Source organism: Urocitellus parryii, chromosome 12, assembly GCF_045843805.1.
Source record: "Urocitellus parryii isolate mUroPar1 chromosome 12, mUroPar1.hap1, whole genome shotgun sequence".
NCBI lineage: Eukaryota > Metazoa > Chordata > Mammalia > Rodentia > Sciuridae > Urocitellus > Urocitellus parryii.
This window is the reverse complement of record NC_135542.1, coordinates 53,457,213-53,477,743: the sequence shown is the minus strand read 5'-3', so window position 1 is coordinate 53,477,743 and position 20,531 is coordinate 53,457,213. Positions and strand designations below refer to the sequence as shown.

Here is a 20,531-nt window from a genome sequence, read left to right as displayed (position 1 = left end):
AACAAATGAATTACAAGTAAGTTCATGCAATCTGTTACAAAATTTCTTAGCAAGAAAAAAACTTAGATGATGATGAGCTATTTAATGTCTTATGAAATTTTTATGAGTAATCAAAGTATAATTGTTAAAAAAAACAAGTGAATTAAGTTGATTATGTCCACATAAAATACTGAAACATTAACTGCTGAAAAAAAAGTTTATCTGCTTTTGGACAGATGAATGAAAGATGTCTAGGTGTTAGTAAACATGTCCTGCGCTACAATGAAAAACTGTACCACAAGGAAGGACGCTTCTAGGAATTATGAAAAGGTATATTCATAAATTTGCCAATCTACAGAATCCTATCATGACAGTTAAGAAAAGATGTGAGGACGTGGCTTTTGTTGAGGAAAAGGAAAATGAAGGAAAACTAAATGGCTATAGGAAATTGGGAAGAAAGAAAGTCTTGTGCTGCCAAGCAAGCTAAAAATAAAAGAATGTATGATTAATTTCAAAGTCATGCAAAAACAGAATGTGAGCATATCTCAGTTAAAATGATAAAAATTTCTCTTGATAGTAGAGTGTAAAAAGTTTGGTTTGGGCTGGGGCTGTAGCTCAGTGGTAGAGCATTTGCCTGGCATGCATGAGATACTGGGTTTGATTCTCAGCACCTCATATAAATAAATGAATAAAATAAAGGTCCATCCACATCTAAAAAATTTTTAAAAATTAAATTTTGGATTTAACTTTTCAGAGGGCCTCCTAGGAAACAAAGATTCTGGGGTTTGTAAGATAATTTCCTGTGCTTCGTGTTGTCTTTGCCAGGTCTTGGGTTACTTAAATTTTTCCATGAAAAGAGCCAAAGCTCTTTAGTCTGTCTTTCTTCTTCTTTTTCTCTTTTTCAACTATGTGGCCTTCTGTATTTACCTTTGAAATTTTTGTCATTTGGGTAAAATAGATAATTGGGATCCTATTCAATTAAGTGTTTTGAATCTTCTGACATTTTTTGCAAACTTCTGAAAACTCCAATTCTGGATGAAGACTTTTTGACCTCAGATTAACTTTGGGATATTTCGGAAAGACCGAAAAACCCCCAAACAGGAAGAGTTGTTAAAGTAATTAAACTTATTTGCATGAGAAGAATTATCAAGCAAAAGTAAAACCAATTTAGGCACAAGAAGCACTATCAAATATAGGCCATAATTAACTCTCCTTATGTTATATTTGTATGGGTATATTATCAATAACTGTTCCAGAAATGGTATGAAATTCTTAGTAATTTGATAGGTCCTGGTATAATATTATCAGTTATAATTCCAGTTATCTTAAAATGTCAAAGAAATGATCAAATTTCCTCATCAACTGTATGATAATGAACTCCCATAATCTTTACCCACAGCCTTAAGGCTTTTGTCCTAACAGGCAGTTATTATTTGGCTCTCATGTCTTCCTGAAAGCTTTGACAAGCATCTATGATACAAAACTGCAAGACGATTCAGGGAAAAGACAAATACAAATTTCTGATAACTTTAAAATCATACCATTAGATTGGGTAAGAATTTCCAGACCTCTAATGAAAAAAAAAAGATTCATGAGACTGCTGGACCAGAATCAAGAATTAATTACAGGGGACTGAACAAACTGATGGATGATTATAATTTCTGTGACTTTGTTCAAAATATTTCTAGTTCTTCAATGTTTTGCTTTCAGATTTATTTTATTGTTTTAATATTTATTCTTTATTTGTATACAATACCTTTATTTTATTTATTTTTATGTGGTGCAGAGAATTGAACCCAGGGCCTTGCATGTGCTAGGCGAGCGCTCTACCGCTGAGCCACAATCCCAGCCCCTGTTTTGCAGATTTAAAGAACCCTTCTCTTGAGATCTATAACTAACAACAATTGGGTAAAGCATACTTTTGTAAACAAAAATGAAGCACATTTTTCTCCCTACCTGACCCTTCCAGAGTTCATAAACTCTTACCAAATATTATTTATGTTTATGGCAAAATCTATATTTATATATATTCAATAATAATCTGTTTTCATTATAATAGGACATACTTGTAAAAGTAACTGGCTTATTTACTTAGCCTGAAATGCTTTTAATAGTCTGAGTTGGGTACACTGGTATACAATAATCCAGCAATTTCACAAGTTCAAACCAGCTTCAGAGCAACTTAGTGAGACCCTTTCTCAAATTTAAAAATAAAAAGGGCTGGGGATGTGGCTCAGTGGTAAAGTACCCTGTGTTCAATCCCCATCATTAAAAAAAAAAAAAAAAAGTCTAATCTAAGGTTTCTTATTACCAGTTTTAAAAAACTTATGGAGCTAATGAGAACATTTGGATATTACCATGAGCTACATCCCCAGCACTTCTTTATTTATTTTGTGACAGGGTCTTGGCTCAGTTGCTGAGGCTGGCCTTGAACTTGAGCTCCTCCTGCTTCAACCTCCCAAGTCACCAGGCAAGAGCCACCATATTAGCTAATCTTATCCATTATCTTTGAGGTTTTGTTACCAACCAACCTGTAAATTTGATTGGACCCTGAATTACTCATTCCTCCAATATCTAGTTAGGACAGACTCTCTAAACTAGCATTTCCAATTTCCTAAAACTTCCCTTTCCCTAATCCCTCTAAGCTGAAGCTGAACAACTTGATATAAACTTCAAAGAAGTCACTCCAACAGCTCAAATATGGACAACCTCCATGCCTGCTGCTGTGAGAGTTACTCAGAGAGTTCACTAGAACATCTGATGATATCGCCAAAGACATTCAAATTACAAACCAGGAAAATTCATCAGACTGAAACTGCTAACCTTATTTCACCAGTCAAAGATAGTTTGAGGTCAAATCTAGAAGTCTTCTTCATGGGCTGCCCTCCAGACTTATAAACTGAGATTCTATCTCACTCCAGTCAGAACAGCAATTATCAATAGTACAAGTAACAATAAATGTTGGCAAGGATGTCAGGAAAAAGGTTCACTTATACATTGCTGGTGGGACTGCAAATCGGTGCAATCATTATGGAAAGCTATATGAAGATTCTTGGAATGGAACCAGCATCTGACCCAGTTATCCCACTTTTCAGTTTATACCCAAAGGACATCAGCATACTATAGTGACACAGCCACTATGGAACCAACCTAGGTACCCCTTCAACAGATGAATGAATTAAAAAAATATAGATATATATATATACACAATGGAATGTCACTCAGCCATAAAGAAGAATGAAATTATGGCATTTGCTGGTAAAGGGATGAAACTGGAGAATATCATGCTAAGTGAAATAAGCCAGTCACAAAAAAACAAAGGCCAAATGTTCTCTCTGATATGTGGTTGCTAACCCACAACAAGGGAGGGTAGAGAGGAGAAGAATAGAAATTCATTGGATTAGACATTGGATGAGGGAATGAAAGGAAGTAAGGGGGGATAGGAATAGGAAAGACAGTAGAATGAATCAGATATAACTTTCCTATATATGAATATACCACCAATGTAACTCCACATCATATGTGACCAGAAGAATGGGATCCTGTTTAGAATAAGTTATACTCCGTGTATGTATAGTATGTCAAAACACTCTATTGGCATGTATGTCTAAAAAGAACCAAAAAATGAAAAAAAGAGAAAAATGTTGCAAAATAGCAGACTGTGTATTTGGATAATAAACAGTAATAGGTTATATTTATTAAGTGTTTAATAGGTGCCAGCAACTTTGCTATTAACTGTATGTATATTAATTTATTTAATTCTCATAATAACCATATGTAATAGGTACTATTATCATTCTCATTTTATCTGAAGAAACAAATGGACAAGGAAAATAAGCAATTTACCTACAATTAAAGCCAGCATGACTCTTCATTTAAATCCCTATTCTACCTTCAGTCAGAATGGCAATTATCAATAAATACAAACAACAATAAGTGCTGGTGAGGATGTGGAGGAAAAGGTACACTCATACATTGCTGGTGGCCTGCAAATTGAAGGACTTAAAATCAGCATACTGTAGTGATGCAGCCACATCAATGTTTATAGCAGCTCAATTCACAATAGCTAAACTGTGGAACCAACACAAATGCCCTTCAACAGATAAATGGATAAAAAAAACTGTGGTATCTATACCCAATGGAATATTATTCAGCATTAAAAGAGAATAAAATTATGGCATTTGTAGATAAATTTGCAGTTGGAGAATATCATGCTAAGCAAAGTAAGCCAATCCCAAAAAACCAAAGCCCGAATGTTTCTCTCCGAGATAAGTGGATGCTGATCCATAATTGGGGGAGAGGGCATGGGAAGAATGGAGAAACTTTGGCTTGGGCAAAGGAGAGAGGAGGAAGGGAGGGGGCATAGGGGTAGGTAAGATTCTAAAATGAAACAGACATCGTGGGTACATGTATAATTGTACAAATGGTGCAACTTCTGCATTGTGTACATGCAGAGAAATGAAAAGTTGTGCTCCATATCTGTGTATAATAAAATAAAATGCATTCTGCTGTCATGTATAACTAATTAGAAAAATAAATAAATAAATAAATCCCTATTCTATGATTAAATAAATTAATACATCCAGCTACATTCAAATTTTAAATTTCCATACTTTGAAAAAAATTAATCAAAATGAAGTGAGGTAAAAGAAGAACTGGGGAAGATGTCAGGAATAACAGGGAACATACTTCCCTCCCATCTGAAATAGCCAAAACACCAGAGGAGCTAGCAATGGTTGTCAAAGAACTTGACACGAGGCACTGAAAGACAGGAACTTCTAGGAACAGAATACAAACAGGCTGAGTCTTTCAACAGCCCCAAGCTACTACCCTGGGAGTCTCCAGGTCTCAGTGTAGGAAAGAGGATTCAAAAAAAAAAAAGCCCTATGGATACCCTGATTTGAGGAGATTGAGCTGAGTATCACAGAAACCAAGCTGGCAAGAGGTCACAGGGCAGAGTTCCAGAAGAAACAGGGGTGCTACGCGAGAACCCCAGAGATCTACAGAGGTGCCTCCTCAGATACCCAGCAGGATCAGTGCTCACACCTACCAGAAATACTGAAAAACAAAATTCCCGTAATTCACAGGGCACTGAAGAGAGTACTCAGGCATGGAGAATAATAACCACAGAACAGAGCTCAAAAAAAAACTTACAAAAATGCAAAACTGGCCAGCACCCACCCAGGTACAATTCACAACATCTGATATCTGGTTAAAGACTACGAAGCATGCAAGGCAAGAGGAAGACGGGATGCACCATCAAGAGGATAATAAATCAAAACAGTGCTGGAGTTGACAGATTTATGATAGGAAAGAACACTGAAATAGTCACTATAGCTATAGGCTAAATGTTCAAAGGTTGAGAGACGTGGATGACATTTTAAAAGACTCAAATCCAACTTAAAAGATGAAACTCCATTTGAAATGAAAATGACACTGGATGAGATCAGCATCTAATTAGACACTGTAAAAGAAAAGATTAAGAAACTTGAAGATACTGTTAGTAAAAACAATCCAAAATGAAACACAGAAAAATGTTTTAGAAAATGAAAAATAATCAGAGAGTTATGGAAAAACAACTTCAAGCAGTCTAACATATATGTAACCTAGGTCTCTGAAAAAAAAATGGTAAGAATAGAAAAGAGACCTGAAATAATGATTTCCCAAACTTGATGAAAACTGAAACCCACCGATGCAAGCAGCTCAACAGACTCCAAGCACAAGAACATAAAGAAAACTATCCTAGGGTACATAATAGTAAAATTGCTCAGAACTGGTAATAAAGAAAAAAATCTTAAAAGCATCTGGGGGTAGGAGGGGAAATACACATTACATGCAGAGAAACAAAAATGATAGCAATGATGGCAGATTTCCCATCAGAAACAATGCAAGAGGGGACACCGTAGAGGGACATCTTTAAAATACTGAAAGAAAACAATTAAGGACCTAGAATTATACACCCTGCAAATCTGTTTTTCAAAAGAGAAGGTGAAACAAACATGTTTTGGACATAAAATAACTGATAGGATTCATCACTGGTCAAAGAAAATTAAAGGAGGTCCCCCCCCCCCCCGCCAGGCAGAAGGAAAATGGTACCATGGAAATCTGGGTCCACACATGGGAAGGAAGAGCACTAGGAATGGTAACCTAAATGAGTAAATAAGATTTTCCCCATTCTTATTTAAAGAAAGCATCATGGTGTTTATGACATCTATAGCATGTGCTCTGGGTGAACTAGCTCTGAAGACATTTCAAAGCAAAAGATTGCAAAACTGTCTTGCATTAGGACACACAGAGCTCACGGAGCAGCCACCTAGAGGGTCCACAGTGGGCTCCACAACCAAGGCCTGGTTTGTGTGAACTGGTTTGTTTTGTTTCTTGGTTTTAATCTTATTGGGACCACTCGGGGCTACATGATCGGACTTCTCTCCAACTTCACCTCCTCCACTCTGCCCCTCAGCTGCTTATCTTCTCAGCAATAGGCCTTCTATTAATTCTTAGTATACACCAACGTTTCCCCCCTAGTTCTTTCTAGAATGCTTCTCCCCAGATCCTCTCACGATTCTTCAGAGAAGCCCCCCGACTCTGGTTATCTGTCAGAGTAGCCACCCTGCCCGATGACTCCCCACCCCAGTACCCATCTCTTTTCTCCACAGAACTCATTACAATCTATTTTTGTTCTATTTAATTCATCTATTTGTCTATTGTCTGTCTTCCCTTCAAAAAGATCTGTCTTGGTCACTGTGGCAACCCAGCAGGTAGGGCAGAACCGAGGACACGGGAAACCCTCGATAAACGTCTGCTCCACAGATGCAATTCCAAATGCCGCATTTTAAGGGAACACTGACTTCAATTTATAAGAAAATAACTAGGATGGAAAGAGTCTAAAAGTCCTGACAATGAGGACCTGCTGAGGGAACTAGAAACAGGTGGCCAAAGGATGCACAGAGTGAGAAAAGGTTCAAATTATCTTAGATACTTGAAGGCTGTCATAGAAAGAGGTGTTTCTCCCATATTGTACCAGTTGGCCAAAGTTTCAGGGAGACATAATTTAGTCCATTTACAAAAACAAATCTACTACAACTAAAGCTTTTTAATGATGAAATTAACTATTTCATTAGTTTAAAAGTACTGAGGATATGCAAGAGGCTGGATGGTTATCTGTCAGAGAGCCTGCAAATGGTCCTTCTATTCCAGGAGGGAGGAAGAGCAGAAGCACAGGACCACAAAGATTCTCAGAATCTAGGGCCTGAGAACTACTGGGAACGTTTGAATTCAGTTATACAAAGCTATATTCATCATCATCTTTCATTCAATGTATTTATTCATCAAATGTTGAACAACTAATCTCAACAAATGGCTGTATTAGCCTTTAGGTAAGCAAAAATAAAACGTGACTGTTACTCCATCCCAAAGACCTACAGTCTAGGAAAGGAAATAAGATGATTCTAATTTAAGATAGAAAAAACATCATAAGCGAGGTAAAATGTTCAAGGTTTTAGTTCAAGGTTTCCTCAGTATAAATGATTTTGTTATAACTGAAAATAAACCCAGTCAACTTTTATAAAAGCAGCAAACAAGCCAGGCACAGTAGCACATGCCCATAATCCCAGCAACTCAGGAGGCTGAGGCAGAAGATTACAAGTTAAAGGCCAGCCTCAGCAACTCAGCAATCCTCTGTCTCAAAATTAAAAATTAAAAAGGGTTGGGGATGAGCTCAGTGGTAGAGTGCCTCTGGGTTCAATCTCCAGCACCATGGGCAAGGGGAGCTGCAAATAACTCCCAGGATTGGGGTACAGATTTTAGGTAATACTTTGGGTGACAGCTGTATGAAACTCCTATAGAACCAGAATACAAAAAAAATGTAGAAAACTTGGAGAAGAGAAATTACTAGAACAAACATGAGTAAAAAGACAAATTCTTAATCCAATAACTTTATATCTACTAACATTTAAAAATTGTATTATTTCTACCTACAAAGACGATTTGAAATAGTGACCCAATATTTTACCTGAAAAACTCTAAATTAAAAATGTAAGAAATTCTATCAGATTTACCTCCTGGTTTCCTTTTTTCTTTTTCTTTTATCAACTACTTATAAAATATAGTCCTCAGGAAATAAATCAAAATAGACAAAGACTAGGACACTTCTAAATTTACAGTTTACAAAGGAGAATTAAAGGGACCAATTTAAACAGGAATCAATCTCATTCCATATTCCAGGGAAGGGTCTTTTGCAGTCTTTGCCTTAGTACACGGCTTTTTTAGCAATTCAGTGTATTTAACCAAAATAAATACATCAATAGCAAAAGAATGCTTGATATCTAAGCACCATTACATTCTAAAAATAAAATCCTCTAAATCCATCATGGTGCTTAAAATTAACGTTTTTACATAATAAAAATGCTGACAGCAGAAATAAAGCATTTAGCTTAAGAGGCAGAAAATGCAATAAGCGATTGTATTTTGAAAAAGGGAAGCTTTAGCAATTTTATAAAAACCAGAGCAAATGGTTTCAGAAAAAAATTATGAGTGCAAAGAGGGCATAAGACAGAAGTCAAGTTACCAGTTTACAGAAAACAGAGTTATGTCACATACCACAGTCTGAAGGCATTGGTGCAGCAGAAATGGAAAAGATAACTGGTGTATAAGAACCTGAAAATAAAAAGGGGTATCTTCCAATCAAAGGATTTCCTTCTAATGGAAAATCTGGAAGGTCCTCTATGGTCATCTTCTAGGAAGCCACCTAAGTGAAAAAGAAAAGGGAAAAATAAAGTATTTCTTCTTTATTTATATGCAATTTTGAATGATTGCCTTCAATCACAAAAAATGCTAAAATTCTTTTAATATCTAAGCTAGTGACATTTTCAACTTCAATCTTTAAGAGTCTCTTTTATGACAGGAAAACAGTTCTCTTAGCAAAACTGTTGTGTAAAATACACATTGCTTCATACTGCTTCTTATCCAGTCAGCAGCATACATAATCTCTTCTAGACAGAGTTCAAGAATAATAAACTATAATCGGTAAAAAGATATTTCCCAATAATAGGTAAAAAACAGTTTAAAATGCTGAGCTATTCTAAATAGATGACATCCTCTTACTCATGGTAACAAACAAGAGCATATTATCCCTGCAGGTGGATCTTGGACTTCTTATAATGCTGACACGGGTTGTATCATTTGTCATCCAGTAGCTGGTGCCATGTGCTCATCCCATGAAAATAATCTAGTTTAGAATGTTTCCATTATTTTCTGATATCCCAGAAAACTTTACTGAAAATTAATCATGTCGCTTTCACAAATGTAAGAGCTTACTGAGAATGTTCCACTTAATGTACGAGGGTCTATTTATTCTATCCTAGCAGAAGATGGAAAGCCATGCCTTTTAAACCATATCACTTTTATTACCTCTATTTCCCAGAAAACATGAGTGCTTAGAATACATTTGCTCTAAATTAGACTTGTGCTACCCTAGCCTACATCTCAGAAATGACATAGAAAGCAGAGAAATGCTAAGTAAAACTTAACTATGCAGATAAAAACTTTACAGTTTCTTTTGCATCAGGTCTTTATTCTGAAATGTTTTGAACCCTTATATATATATTTTAAATATAAGCAGAAAATCATATTATGAAACCAAATAAAAACGATTTTAGACTATTTTCAGTAGAAAGAATAGAATAAGTTACGGAAAAAGTTTTTCAATGATAGCTCGATCTAGTCGCAGATAATGCCATACTAGATATTACTCAACATGAGCTCTATTCTTGATTAACCAACCTTGTACTTACTTAATCATCTCTATCATCCCACCCCTCTCCAAGGAAACCATCATTTCTCTGAGCTAATGGGTTTCTTCCAAATTTGACTCAACATTAGAAGAAACTGGTAAGAGTAAGATGCTTTCTTTTTTCCTCAAGGAGTATGCATTTATATAAACAGGGATATTGCATATTAAATAACCTAAACAAGTTGTTATTATTTTGAAGGTATTTAAATTTTCTTGGATGCTACAAAATTACTTGTCACCCAATACTCTGAACATTTTGACATGAACCTTGCCATATAAACAGAAAGAAAACTAATTGTGATCTTTCTCAAACACTGTCAACTCCAAGCTCAAGGACAGCCCTCCCTCACACTACAGCTTCTCCCTAACTCGGGATTTCTACTTGCTGCCCTCTGCTTGTTTGGGAGTAAATATGGGCCTATATTCTGCAAAGGCTATGAGGCTTCCTTGAGAGGTAAGAAACAAAGTTTAACAAATAACTGTTAAGGAACCACACATGGCTCTACTATCTTTTGATTTTTCAGAGACCCCTGATTCTGCCTCATCACAGAAGTAGTAAGAAATGTCCACCAACTTCTTCCAAGTGGTTCAGGGCTAACAGGACCCTAGAAAGAGCCTCACTGATTTATAGAATATAGCTAAGAGCAGCATCCTCAAGCTGCTCAAATAACAGGAAACCACGATCTTCAGAATCATAAGGCCCTTCGTTCAATTTCCCACAGCAATCTGTCAAGAGACTTGATTTTCATGGATTCCAAAATAAGACTGACTAACATGTGAAAAGCACACCTCCAATGATCCTTTCATTTGCTACCCACAAAACATCTATTCAATCACTAAACAAGTATGTATAGCATTGAACACTTACCCCCCCTAGGCCCTAAAGAGAATATCAAAGTAAGACACCTGCCTCCAAGTTCAGTTATGCATTCAACAAATATTTATCGTTTCTTACCAAGCCCTAAACTGGGCTTATCAAATGCCAAGAAAGTGGATTTGCCTCTGCCCTCATGTAGATTCCAGCCTAGCACTGAATTTCTATGAGAAAGCTGTGATTACACTGTAATTATAACAAGTGCTGTGGCTGAGAAGAGCTGCAAACTATGAGCACAGACTCAAGATGGTTAGTGAAGGATTCCTGGGGCATTAATAATTAAAAGCTGTGATGTCCAACTAGGAAGCCACCAGATACACGTGGCTATTTAAATTAAATTTCAGATTCAGTTCATCCATGGCTTCAGCTCTACTCAGGGGCTCAAAAGCTCAAGCTGTCTTTGGCTAATGCTACTATACTGCACAAGTGCACAAAGAACACTTCGTCACAGAAAGTTGTACTAAACAGCAGAAAAACAGTGCAGTTTACTCTCTAAAATGAAAAAATATATACAGATGCCTGAATCAAGAAAAAACAAAGGCTAATTCTCTAAGCAAGTCCAAGAAGCATTATTATAAATAATTAATGAGGGAACTGTTAGACTTTTAGTAAAGAGATAATTGTAGGTTTAAACAAGGAGAAAGAGTGAAGCTGATCCTATTAAGATCACTAATTTATATATTTCAAAACTAGGGTTGTTATGAGCAATAAAACACCACATAATTATCACCTGTTTAAAAGGTCTTGCTGATGGGACTATATTTGGTAAACACAAAATGTTAGAAATAAAGCCTACGAATGGTATACCATGTGCTAAATTTTCTTCAAAATAGAAGTGAACACATTTGTCATATTCCAAGATTCAATCTTTCAGCCCAGGTAGTCCATATCAAATGAAAGCATTACAAAAAAAAACTCATATTCACATTAGCAAACTAGGATGGAAGCAGAGGATTTTGCATCATAAAAATGTAGGGAACAGACTTTTACCATTTTCAAGTCTCTGCTTTCCCTCCCTGTCCTGTACACCTGCTCTTGGGCCATTTAGACACTCACTTTGAACTGTGCAGGAGATTTATATAACTGATAAGTGTCAAAGTGAAAGTGAAGTATAAAGTATGTGACGAATGTTTTGTAGAGGAAGGTATTTATTATAACAAAGGCACTGTTTTATACTATGATATTACAATATGAGCCACAGCCTAGCTTGAAACATACAGAAAATAAGTATCCCCTCGGAGTATCATCCTCTGATACGTATCAAAACATTGTCTCAGAACAGTTGAAATCCAAATGGCCTTTGGACAGTCTCTGGATGAAGTGTAAAACTTCACATCTCATTCAAAAGAATGCTAACATTGTAAACCCATCAATCTCATCCATAAGGACACGGGCTAAAACGTGTGTCTGTTTAGGGCAGGTCTCAGTTCAGGTGTTCTTCCAACTTCCCTTACCAACGCAGATGATTTAGAATTAAGGAATTCCAAGGTAGCAAAGCACTGGAAGGAAAGTCAGACGGTTTAGTTTTGAATACCCACTGGGCAAACGGTTTTCTCAACTATTTAATAAACAAGGGGGTGTAAGGGTAGCGAGTAAGAAACCTAAGGAGGCTGATGTCTGGATAAACCACGACGGATGGTGCACAGCAATGCGCCTGGGAAGGACTCCTAGGGCGTCCGCGGCCGCCACCGCAGCGGCTGCAGAGCGTGGGCCAGAACTCAGCTCTGCCCGGCTCCGCATGGCCCTGCGGGACCCGCACACTCCGCGACACCTATCTCACGCTAAAGTTAAACAGTCTGACAGCTGCGGAAACCAGACCCCACATCTCTGCCCTGTGGGCCGCGCCGCCCCAGGGAGGCCTCCCTGCAGCGGGTGACACCAACGCCCACAGGAGGCGGCCGTGCGGCTTCCAGAGCCCCCAGCGCCACCGCGCCCCCTCCCCGAACCGCCAACAGCTCCCGGTACCGCGCCGCCACCCTCCCAGGTTTGGAGCCTGCCTCCCACCCGCGGCCCAGGAGGCCCCGCGCGCCCCGCCCCACCTGCCTCCTCCAGGTCCTCTCCGAGAGCCAGCTGGGGACGCGGGGGCGCGAAGGAAAAGCCGATAGCGCGCTCGCCGCGGGCGGCTGTGTCCGGTGGCCGCCGCGGAACCTCCCACTGCGCTGCTCCCCGACCTCTCCCGCGCCCCTCCCGCCGGCAGCCTCCGCGCCGCGCGCGCCGGAGCCGGGCCCCACGCGGGTCGGCGCGCGCGCGCAGTGCAGCAGCCCCGGCTGCGCGCAGGCCTCGGCCTCAGCCCGGCGCACGCGCCTGCGCCCGCTCGCCTGCCGCCTGCGCCCCTGCGCCCCTCAACAGGCGGAAGATCAGCCGCATGCAGCGCGGCGGGTCCTCGACGCCAGCACAGTCTGATGGACTTCGTGACTTTCCCGGGCATGGGCTGCGGCAGCGGGGATCTGTCCAGCGCCGCAAAGCCAAGTTCTCCCAGGAACCCCCCCTGGCCGGACAGACATTTGGTGCAGCAGCTCTTGGCGCTGCTTATATCCTCCTCTTTAGAGCCCTTAGCTGTGCCAGCCTGGCCTGCTTTGCTCACTCGTATCCTGGGCTAGAGTCTCCGCCACTGCTCTTAGGAGCAGGGACAGTGTCTCACCCTTTTGAGTAGTGTAGGCATGCAGACCTGAACCGTCTAGATTAGATCCATCAGTCAATTATCTGTTTGCAGATCTTGCTGTAGAAACCCTAGTCAATGCTATACCCACATTGAGCAGTGAGGAGGCAGAGGGGAGAAGGGAGTAGTCACTGCAGGAGTTGATGTCCCCTACTCTGCTCCCTCCTCCCCTACCTTACTTACATCATCCTGATCTCCTTTTCTATCTCCTAAGAATTTGAAAGTGGTGAAACTGTGACACCTAACAGTTGTGGACACTCACCTCCTGGTTCTGCCTTTCAGTGAAAAGAAAGGTGTTGACGTTTTCCTGTGTCCCTTTCAGGCGGAGACCTAATGAGACTACAACTGAGGTTTTTAAGCCTGAGTCAATAGCGTCACACCATAACAACTCTTTGAGGCACACACTGTTTTGCTGTCCTTCCATGTTCACCAAGCACAATGCCTGGCAGGAATATGTTGAATAAATCAATGACTGAAGGAATGTCACCAGTGTCTCTGGAAGAGCTGAAATGAGTGCACACCACATACCAGAACATCTTTTCCTGTTAGCACCATTGATTGGGGGGGGGGGGGCGACAAAAAAACTTTCCAGTTACTTCATTCCTTCTTAGAACATCTCCCACAGTGGCTATAGTTGAACACCTCCAGTAACAAAAAACTCACTATCTCGTAAAATAGCCAACTTGCCTCAGACCAGCTTTTTGGAAATGTTTTTCCTTCCTTGGGAGCTAACATCTGGCTCCCTGCCAGTCCTCCCCTTTTGGTTGTTTCTACCCTGGAAACTCAGATCAAGTCTGACTCCAATTTAAGCACTGTCTGTCTCATAGGCTGTGACTTATATAACATTGTTACAAACCTACTCACCAGCATGCTGAAGGAGTCCTCAGGATGTATCACAGATTGTCTTGAGCCCTCTTAAATGTGATGCTCGGGAATGAATGGGTGGCCTGTTGAATGCAGAGAGGAGTGAGCCTGCCACCTCTTTCTACGCCTATGCTTCTGTGAACATAGCTCAAAATATCAAAATGGTTGTTTGTAGTAGTCACATCACATTGTTGAATTGGGTGGAGCACACTGCCAACTAAAACCCACGGTGCTTATGCAATATTAAATACCATCACCATCCCACATCCCTGGTCAGCTGCCAGCTTCTCTGTCCCTGCAGGCTCTGCATCTTCATGCACTCTCAGAGATAATGTGACACAGATGCTTCCTCCTCCCTATGAGGACTCCACCTCCCTTTCCCTGTTTTCCTAATACTTTTTTCTTGTCTAACCTACCCACCTCCCTCTTCAATTGGTTACAAGAGGGAAGGCAGTCTGCCTTTGGTGAACCTTAAACAACTGTAAATGAGGACTATTGTCACAGAAACTCATAAAGATCTATTGTAACAGAAGGAACTGTTGGTGAAATTTCCACAAGTATTCAGTTTGCTTTTATTGCTGATTTAAATCATCCCTCTAAGTTAATACTATTAGTAGATGACAGGGTGTGGCTAGCTGAGCCATTATTAGCCCTAACAAAGGTCTCTGTTAGAACCAGCCAGATCACTGGCTTTTTCTGCTACACCCAACATCATACAATACATAGACTAATTCCCAGGACACCATGTCACCAGAAAGAGTCCCTAACTCACCTGGTTCTTTATTTCAAAAACTGAAGTTACTCCCCTGCCCATCATCATGAATACAAGTACCCACTGGACTCATATTCTACAGAACCACCCCCATCAACCCCTCACAAAGTCTTATTAACTAGGTATTGTCCAATTATCAAGAATGATATTGGACAATGATACAGAACCAGAACTTGGAGCTGGAACTATCCATTGGAAAGGCACATGGAATATGATCCAATAGCAGCTGCTGAAGTTGCAATATAGCAACAAACCAAGGAAGGGGTCTACAGTGGTGGTCGATATCAGTGTAGAGAAAAGGCAACTTCTGAATGTCCACTGTGTATCACTTTACCTACCAGATCTTATTAGTCTTCACTTTTCAAATGGAGAAATGGACTCTGGGAAGCTGTATAACTTTCTTCATGTATTCTGGGACAAAAATGAGATTCAAACTTAAGCCTGTCTGATCTGAAAGCATATGTTGAGTCACTGTTTGCTTCACCTCTAGGCTGTAAGAACCCAGAAATGGCTGCACAGAGTAATAGGGATCACTCAGAAATTCAGTTAGCTTCAGAAAAGTTCTCAGCAGCTGTCAGAACCCCATACTTTGAGAAAGGAGTTAGAGGAAATAGGCAAAAGAGGGCAAGCATCCTGCTCTTCTGTGGGCAGGTACTAGGCAGGATTTCATTCACAGGAAGAAGAAAAGAACTCATTTCCATAATTTGAATGTAGGGGGACCAAGACCTTAGAACCAAACAGACACCTTGTAGGAAATACAATAGACAATCAGAGACCATTCACCATAGCAATAAAACTTTAAAGCACAATATCCAGGAATTAACCCAAAACTTGCAAAAAAAAAAGTTATGAAGAATATTTTTAAACTATTTAAGGACATAAAAGAAGACTGGATAAATGAAGATTGAAAGCATGAAGATGTAAAAATGCCCATTTCATCTCTAAATTCAATGTTTTGGTATAGCCAAAATTCTAGTAGGAACTAAAATTTTAAATAACTCAATAACCTTGTAAAAAGTATAATGAAATATAATTTAAAATGTTTGGGGATATAGTTCAGTTGATAAAGTGCTTGCCTTGCATGCACAAGGCCCTGGTTCAATCCCCAGCACCACCAAAAAAAAATAATTAAAATGGTTATGTCAATTTGGAAAAGTAAAAATGCAGAAATAAAAACAAAATGGTATGGCTCCAGGGAAAAGAGGAGCAATGAGACAGGATGCAGAACTCAGAAGTAAACCTGTGGATAGACCAACCGCACCTTGATATATGAAAGGTGATACCATAAGCCAATGAGAAAAAATATAGAATATTTAGAGATCATGTTGAGGAAACTGGCTTAGTTAATGAAGAAAAGGTAAAGTCATATACATACAAAGAAAACTCCAGATAAACCTAAGACCTGCATATGAGAGAGAGGAATTGTGGGAGACCAACTCTGTTAATGTGGGATACAAGTTCGGTTCAGAAAAACAAGATTGCATAACTGGGGATGTACCTCAGTAGTAGACCACTTGCCCAGCACATGTGAGGCCCCAGGTTTGATATTCAGAACAGAAAAAAAAATTGGAGGATTTAAATGTATCACAATAAGTCTTCTCTTCAATTAAAAAAGCCCTAGAAAAAAGTTGAAAGAGCTGACAAATTGGGAAATGACATGGGCTATATACAAAAACAATTAGAGATTAGAATCTAAAATATATAAGAAACTTTGGAGAAGTCAATAAAAAACAATCAGAAAAATCCAAGATAAAAATAAGGAAAGGAGGTGGGGCTGGGGTTGTGGCTCAGTGATAAAGTGCTCACCTAGCATGCATGAGGCACTGGGTTTCATCCTCAGCACCACATAAATGTAAAATAAAGATATTGTGTCCACCTAAAACTTAAAAATAAATATTTTTTTAAAAAAATAGAATAAGGAAAGGATAAGAGCAGGCAGCTTATGGCAGGGAAGGCTAGGATAGTGAGCAAACTCAGAAGAGGTGCTCATACTCAAATACAGTGCGACCACTGTCTGGAACAGACTTTAAAACCAGCTCCCTGGGAGGAGGCGAGTACTCATTTGTAGTATTTGCTAATTTCCATAGTGCACATATTCTTACCATCACTAACTTCAAACCACCAGTGTGAGGTCACTGGACAAGAAATTGGGAAGAAATGTGCTCATTCAGCTCTTGTGAGCTGCTCCTTCAACATACCGCTGCTTTACCCATGCACATGGCAAAATGTCAGAAAGATAATCCCACAGACTGCCAAGGATATGGGGAAATGGTAATCCTTGTGCACTGCTGATAGGAATTTAAGCTGGCAAACACATTCTATACAGCAATCTGTCTGTGTTTAGTGAAAAAATAAAAATAAAAACAGTATGCTTATGCAGGCACTCTCCTCAATACACCTCAGAAAAAACTTTTACAACTGTCCGAAGCACCTTCTTCACATGGCTTCCAGGCAGCCAATCTCTCATTCACCAGGTGACCTTACACAGTTGGTGGCTTTAAATACCATCTGTAGTTTTATAATTCCCAAGTTTATACTCCTATCTCTGAACTTTGGACATATAGCCAACTGCCTACTCAACATCTACTCTGGTATATACTACACAGCTCAAATATAACATGTTCAAAATGGAAACTTTCCCCATGTGAGCAAATGGCAAATCTCTTCTGTGTGTGCTCACTAGTGTCATTCCTTCTGGATTCTCCAAATGAAAACCGCTGATCTCATTCTTTTAAAAGTTCATGACATCATATTTATTGAGGAAATTCATCAATGCCATGGAAATCCTTACAAATCAATAGCAACTAGAGAATCCAGGAACCTCCTCCTACTGCTTCTACTTGGGCTTGTCTTTCTCTGACCCATCTCCTCTTTATTCTCAAGGTTACAATTAGGGACCCCTTGCTGAAGTACATCACAAACTGAAGAGAACTTAGCCAAATTGTGCAAGTCTTACTATCTGAATCAGTGCTACTCACTTCTGGTTGCACATTTTAATCATTTGGGTTTCTTTTGCAAAATAAGCCCTAAAGACCTGATCAAATAGTCTGATTCACTGGTCTAATTTAGATTCATGCTATCTTATAAGTTAATTCTCAGTTCTCTGCAGAAGATACTAACATGAAATTTTCAAACCCAGCTTATTACTATGTGGAGCGCTGCTCTCCAAGCCCTCCAAACATCACATAAGACAACCACTTTTAAAATTCTTCCTTATAAGCCTGGTCTGGTGGGACATACCTATAATCTCAGCTACTCAAGAAGCTGAGGAAAGAAAATCACAAGTTCATAGATCAGCCTGGGCAACTTAGCAAGACCCTGTTTTTAAATAAAAGTTCATAAAAGAGCTTGGAATGTAGCTCAGTGCTATAGTGTTTGCCAAGCAGTGACACAAATGCTAAGTTTTGGCTGGGCATGGGTGGTGTGCACGCCATAATCCCAGCCATTTGGGAGGCTGAGACAGGAGGATCACGGGTTCAAAGCCAGCCTTAGCAACAGTGAGGCGCTAGGCAACTCAGTGAGACCCTGTCTCTAAATAAAACACAGAATAGGGCTGTGGGTGTGGCTCAGTGGTGAGTACCCCCCGAGTTCAATCCCCAGTCCCACCCCCCCGCAAAAAAAAGGACTATTTTGCATATCAGCCACCCATATTGTTAGCTTCCAAGACAGCAGTGGCACACAAAAACAGCATTGTGCCAATTTCTGTGAGTATATGAATTTCAAAGACCACCAGCCCCTACTGTTGCCTCCCACCATTGAAACTAACTCTAACCAAGCCTCTAGATAGAACTATCATGGTATAGAAAAGTTAAAGCATGAAGGAATATCATTAGAAACACCATTAAGATGCAGTCAGTCAAATTCAAAATGCGGAAGTTTCCACAAGGCCAATAATCCATGCCTACAGCCAAAGAAGTAGCCGAGAGAGTCGGTTATAGATCAAAAGTGGGTTAAGAGCCCTATCTAGAGTGACATTGGCCAAAGTATATTGTTATATTGTTTTGTGCATGTACCAATAAGTAACAACAAATCCCATCATTATGTACAATTCTAATGCACCAATAAAAAATGTGGAAGGAGCGAGATCCTGTATCTAAATAAAATACCCAATAGGGCTGGGGATGTGGCCCAGTGGTCGAGTGTCCCTGAGTTCAATCCCCAGTACCCCAAAAAAAAAAAATTTTGGAAGGAGAAGAATAGAGCCCTAATCACACTCTGCAATGCACAGATCTTGCTTGGATCTGGATTCAAATAAACAAAAACTAATTTCTTGAGACAATTGGGAGAAATTTAACCCAGGCTGGATGATAAATGATTCCAAGAAATTTTTGTGCATTTTGTTAGATATGACAATGACATTGTAAGTTACATGAAAAATTCATATTGAAGAATATATAATAAAAAGCTTCATGTCTGGGATTTGCTTTAAAGTGTTCATTAGCAATAAGGGTGCAGTGGGAACAGATGGATGAAAAAGAATGATACAATAGTAATTATTGTTAAATTATTAAATATAAATGATTATTAAAAGTGAATGATGGCTATATTCTTCTTTCTTCTTTTATATTAATTTGAAATTTTTTGATACCAAAAAATGTTTAAAAAGGAGTTCCAAGGGAGCAGAAATTTTAGTCCATTGCTGTCACTGCTAGATCCCAAGTAGCTAGAACAGTTATCAGGCACATAACACAAATTCATGAAATGTGTTGACTGAATGGGCCAATAATTAAGATTTCAGTCTCAGTCAAGATAGACTACCACATCCAAGGCATTTAGAAATCGCAGAGGTTGCCTGTGGATCACATGCATGCACACACTTGAAAATGAAAAGCATTCATGTATCACCAAAGCTCCATTAAATTGTCTTCTCAACAGCTCTTCACAAAACCAATCCAGTTTCATCCCAGTTCAGTATAAACCATCAATGACTTTAATGACATCTGGATTAGGGGTTAGGAGAATGTCACGCCTACAGAAGAGTGCCATTGAGTTTGCACCTTGTCTACAATGGATAGAATGACTCACCTAACCAAAGAAAGCCATTGACAGACCAATTAGCTGTTCCTGAGTCATGAGAAAGTCTCCTTTGTGACAAATAACACTGATAATAAGATTGTTTCTGACATTCCTCATATAACCATATTCAAAACAGCAGGGAACAGTCAAGGTTAAAAGAAGCGAGAATTAGATTCATATGGAGTTCAGCACAAGAATAATAAATTATAGTGTATTCTTTTTAAGGTCAAAAATATATGGTGCAATATTTTTATCAGCATCAAGATCAACAGCCCTGTTGGGGACATATGTCAGTGGTAGAGTACTTGCCTAGCATGCATGAGGCCCTAAGTTCAATTTCCAGTACAGAAAAGAAAAAAGGAAGGAAAAAAAAAAAAACATAATCACAGTCCTAAGACTGGAAAGCATTTAGAAAGGCAAGAAGATTGCATATGGCCCCATTAAATCACCAGAAACACATTGAGTGCCTCTTCCTCCAAGGTCAGAGTGGAAGCTCTAAACAGGGGTAAGCTTTATTCTGGCTTTCTGGTAAAGGAGGGAAAATGTCATGGCTGCAATCATGGGCAGCCTAAACTGG

At 39.3% G+C, this 20,531-nt stretch overlaps 1 protein-coding gene across 5 annotated transcripts in view; it reads right to left on the bottom strand.

Moving 5' to 3' along the window:
• The window catches only part of Clip4 (CAP-Gly domain containing linker protein family member 4), an 89,813-nt gene that overhangs the window by 45,178 nt on the left and 24,104 nt on the right, over positions 1-20,531 (bottom strand). For 2 of the 5 annotated variants that reach the window (XM_077791878.1, XM_077791879.1), the window contains exon 2: positions 8,578-8,725. In XM_077791878.1, the coding sequence (XP_077648004.1) occupies positions 8,578-8,710 (133 nt within the window). In that variant the 5' untranslated portion in view covers positions 8,711-8,725. Of the gene's footprint in view, positions 1-8,577; positions 8,726-12,682; positions 12,876-14,166; positions 14,236-20,531 lie in introns of those variants that run through there. The other 3 variants (XM_077791877.1, XM_077791875.1, XM_077791876.1) reach the window with 3 other exon arrangements.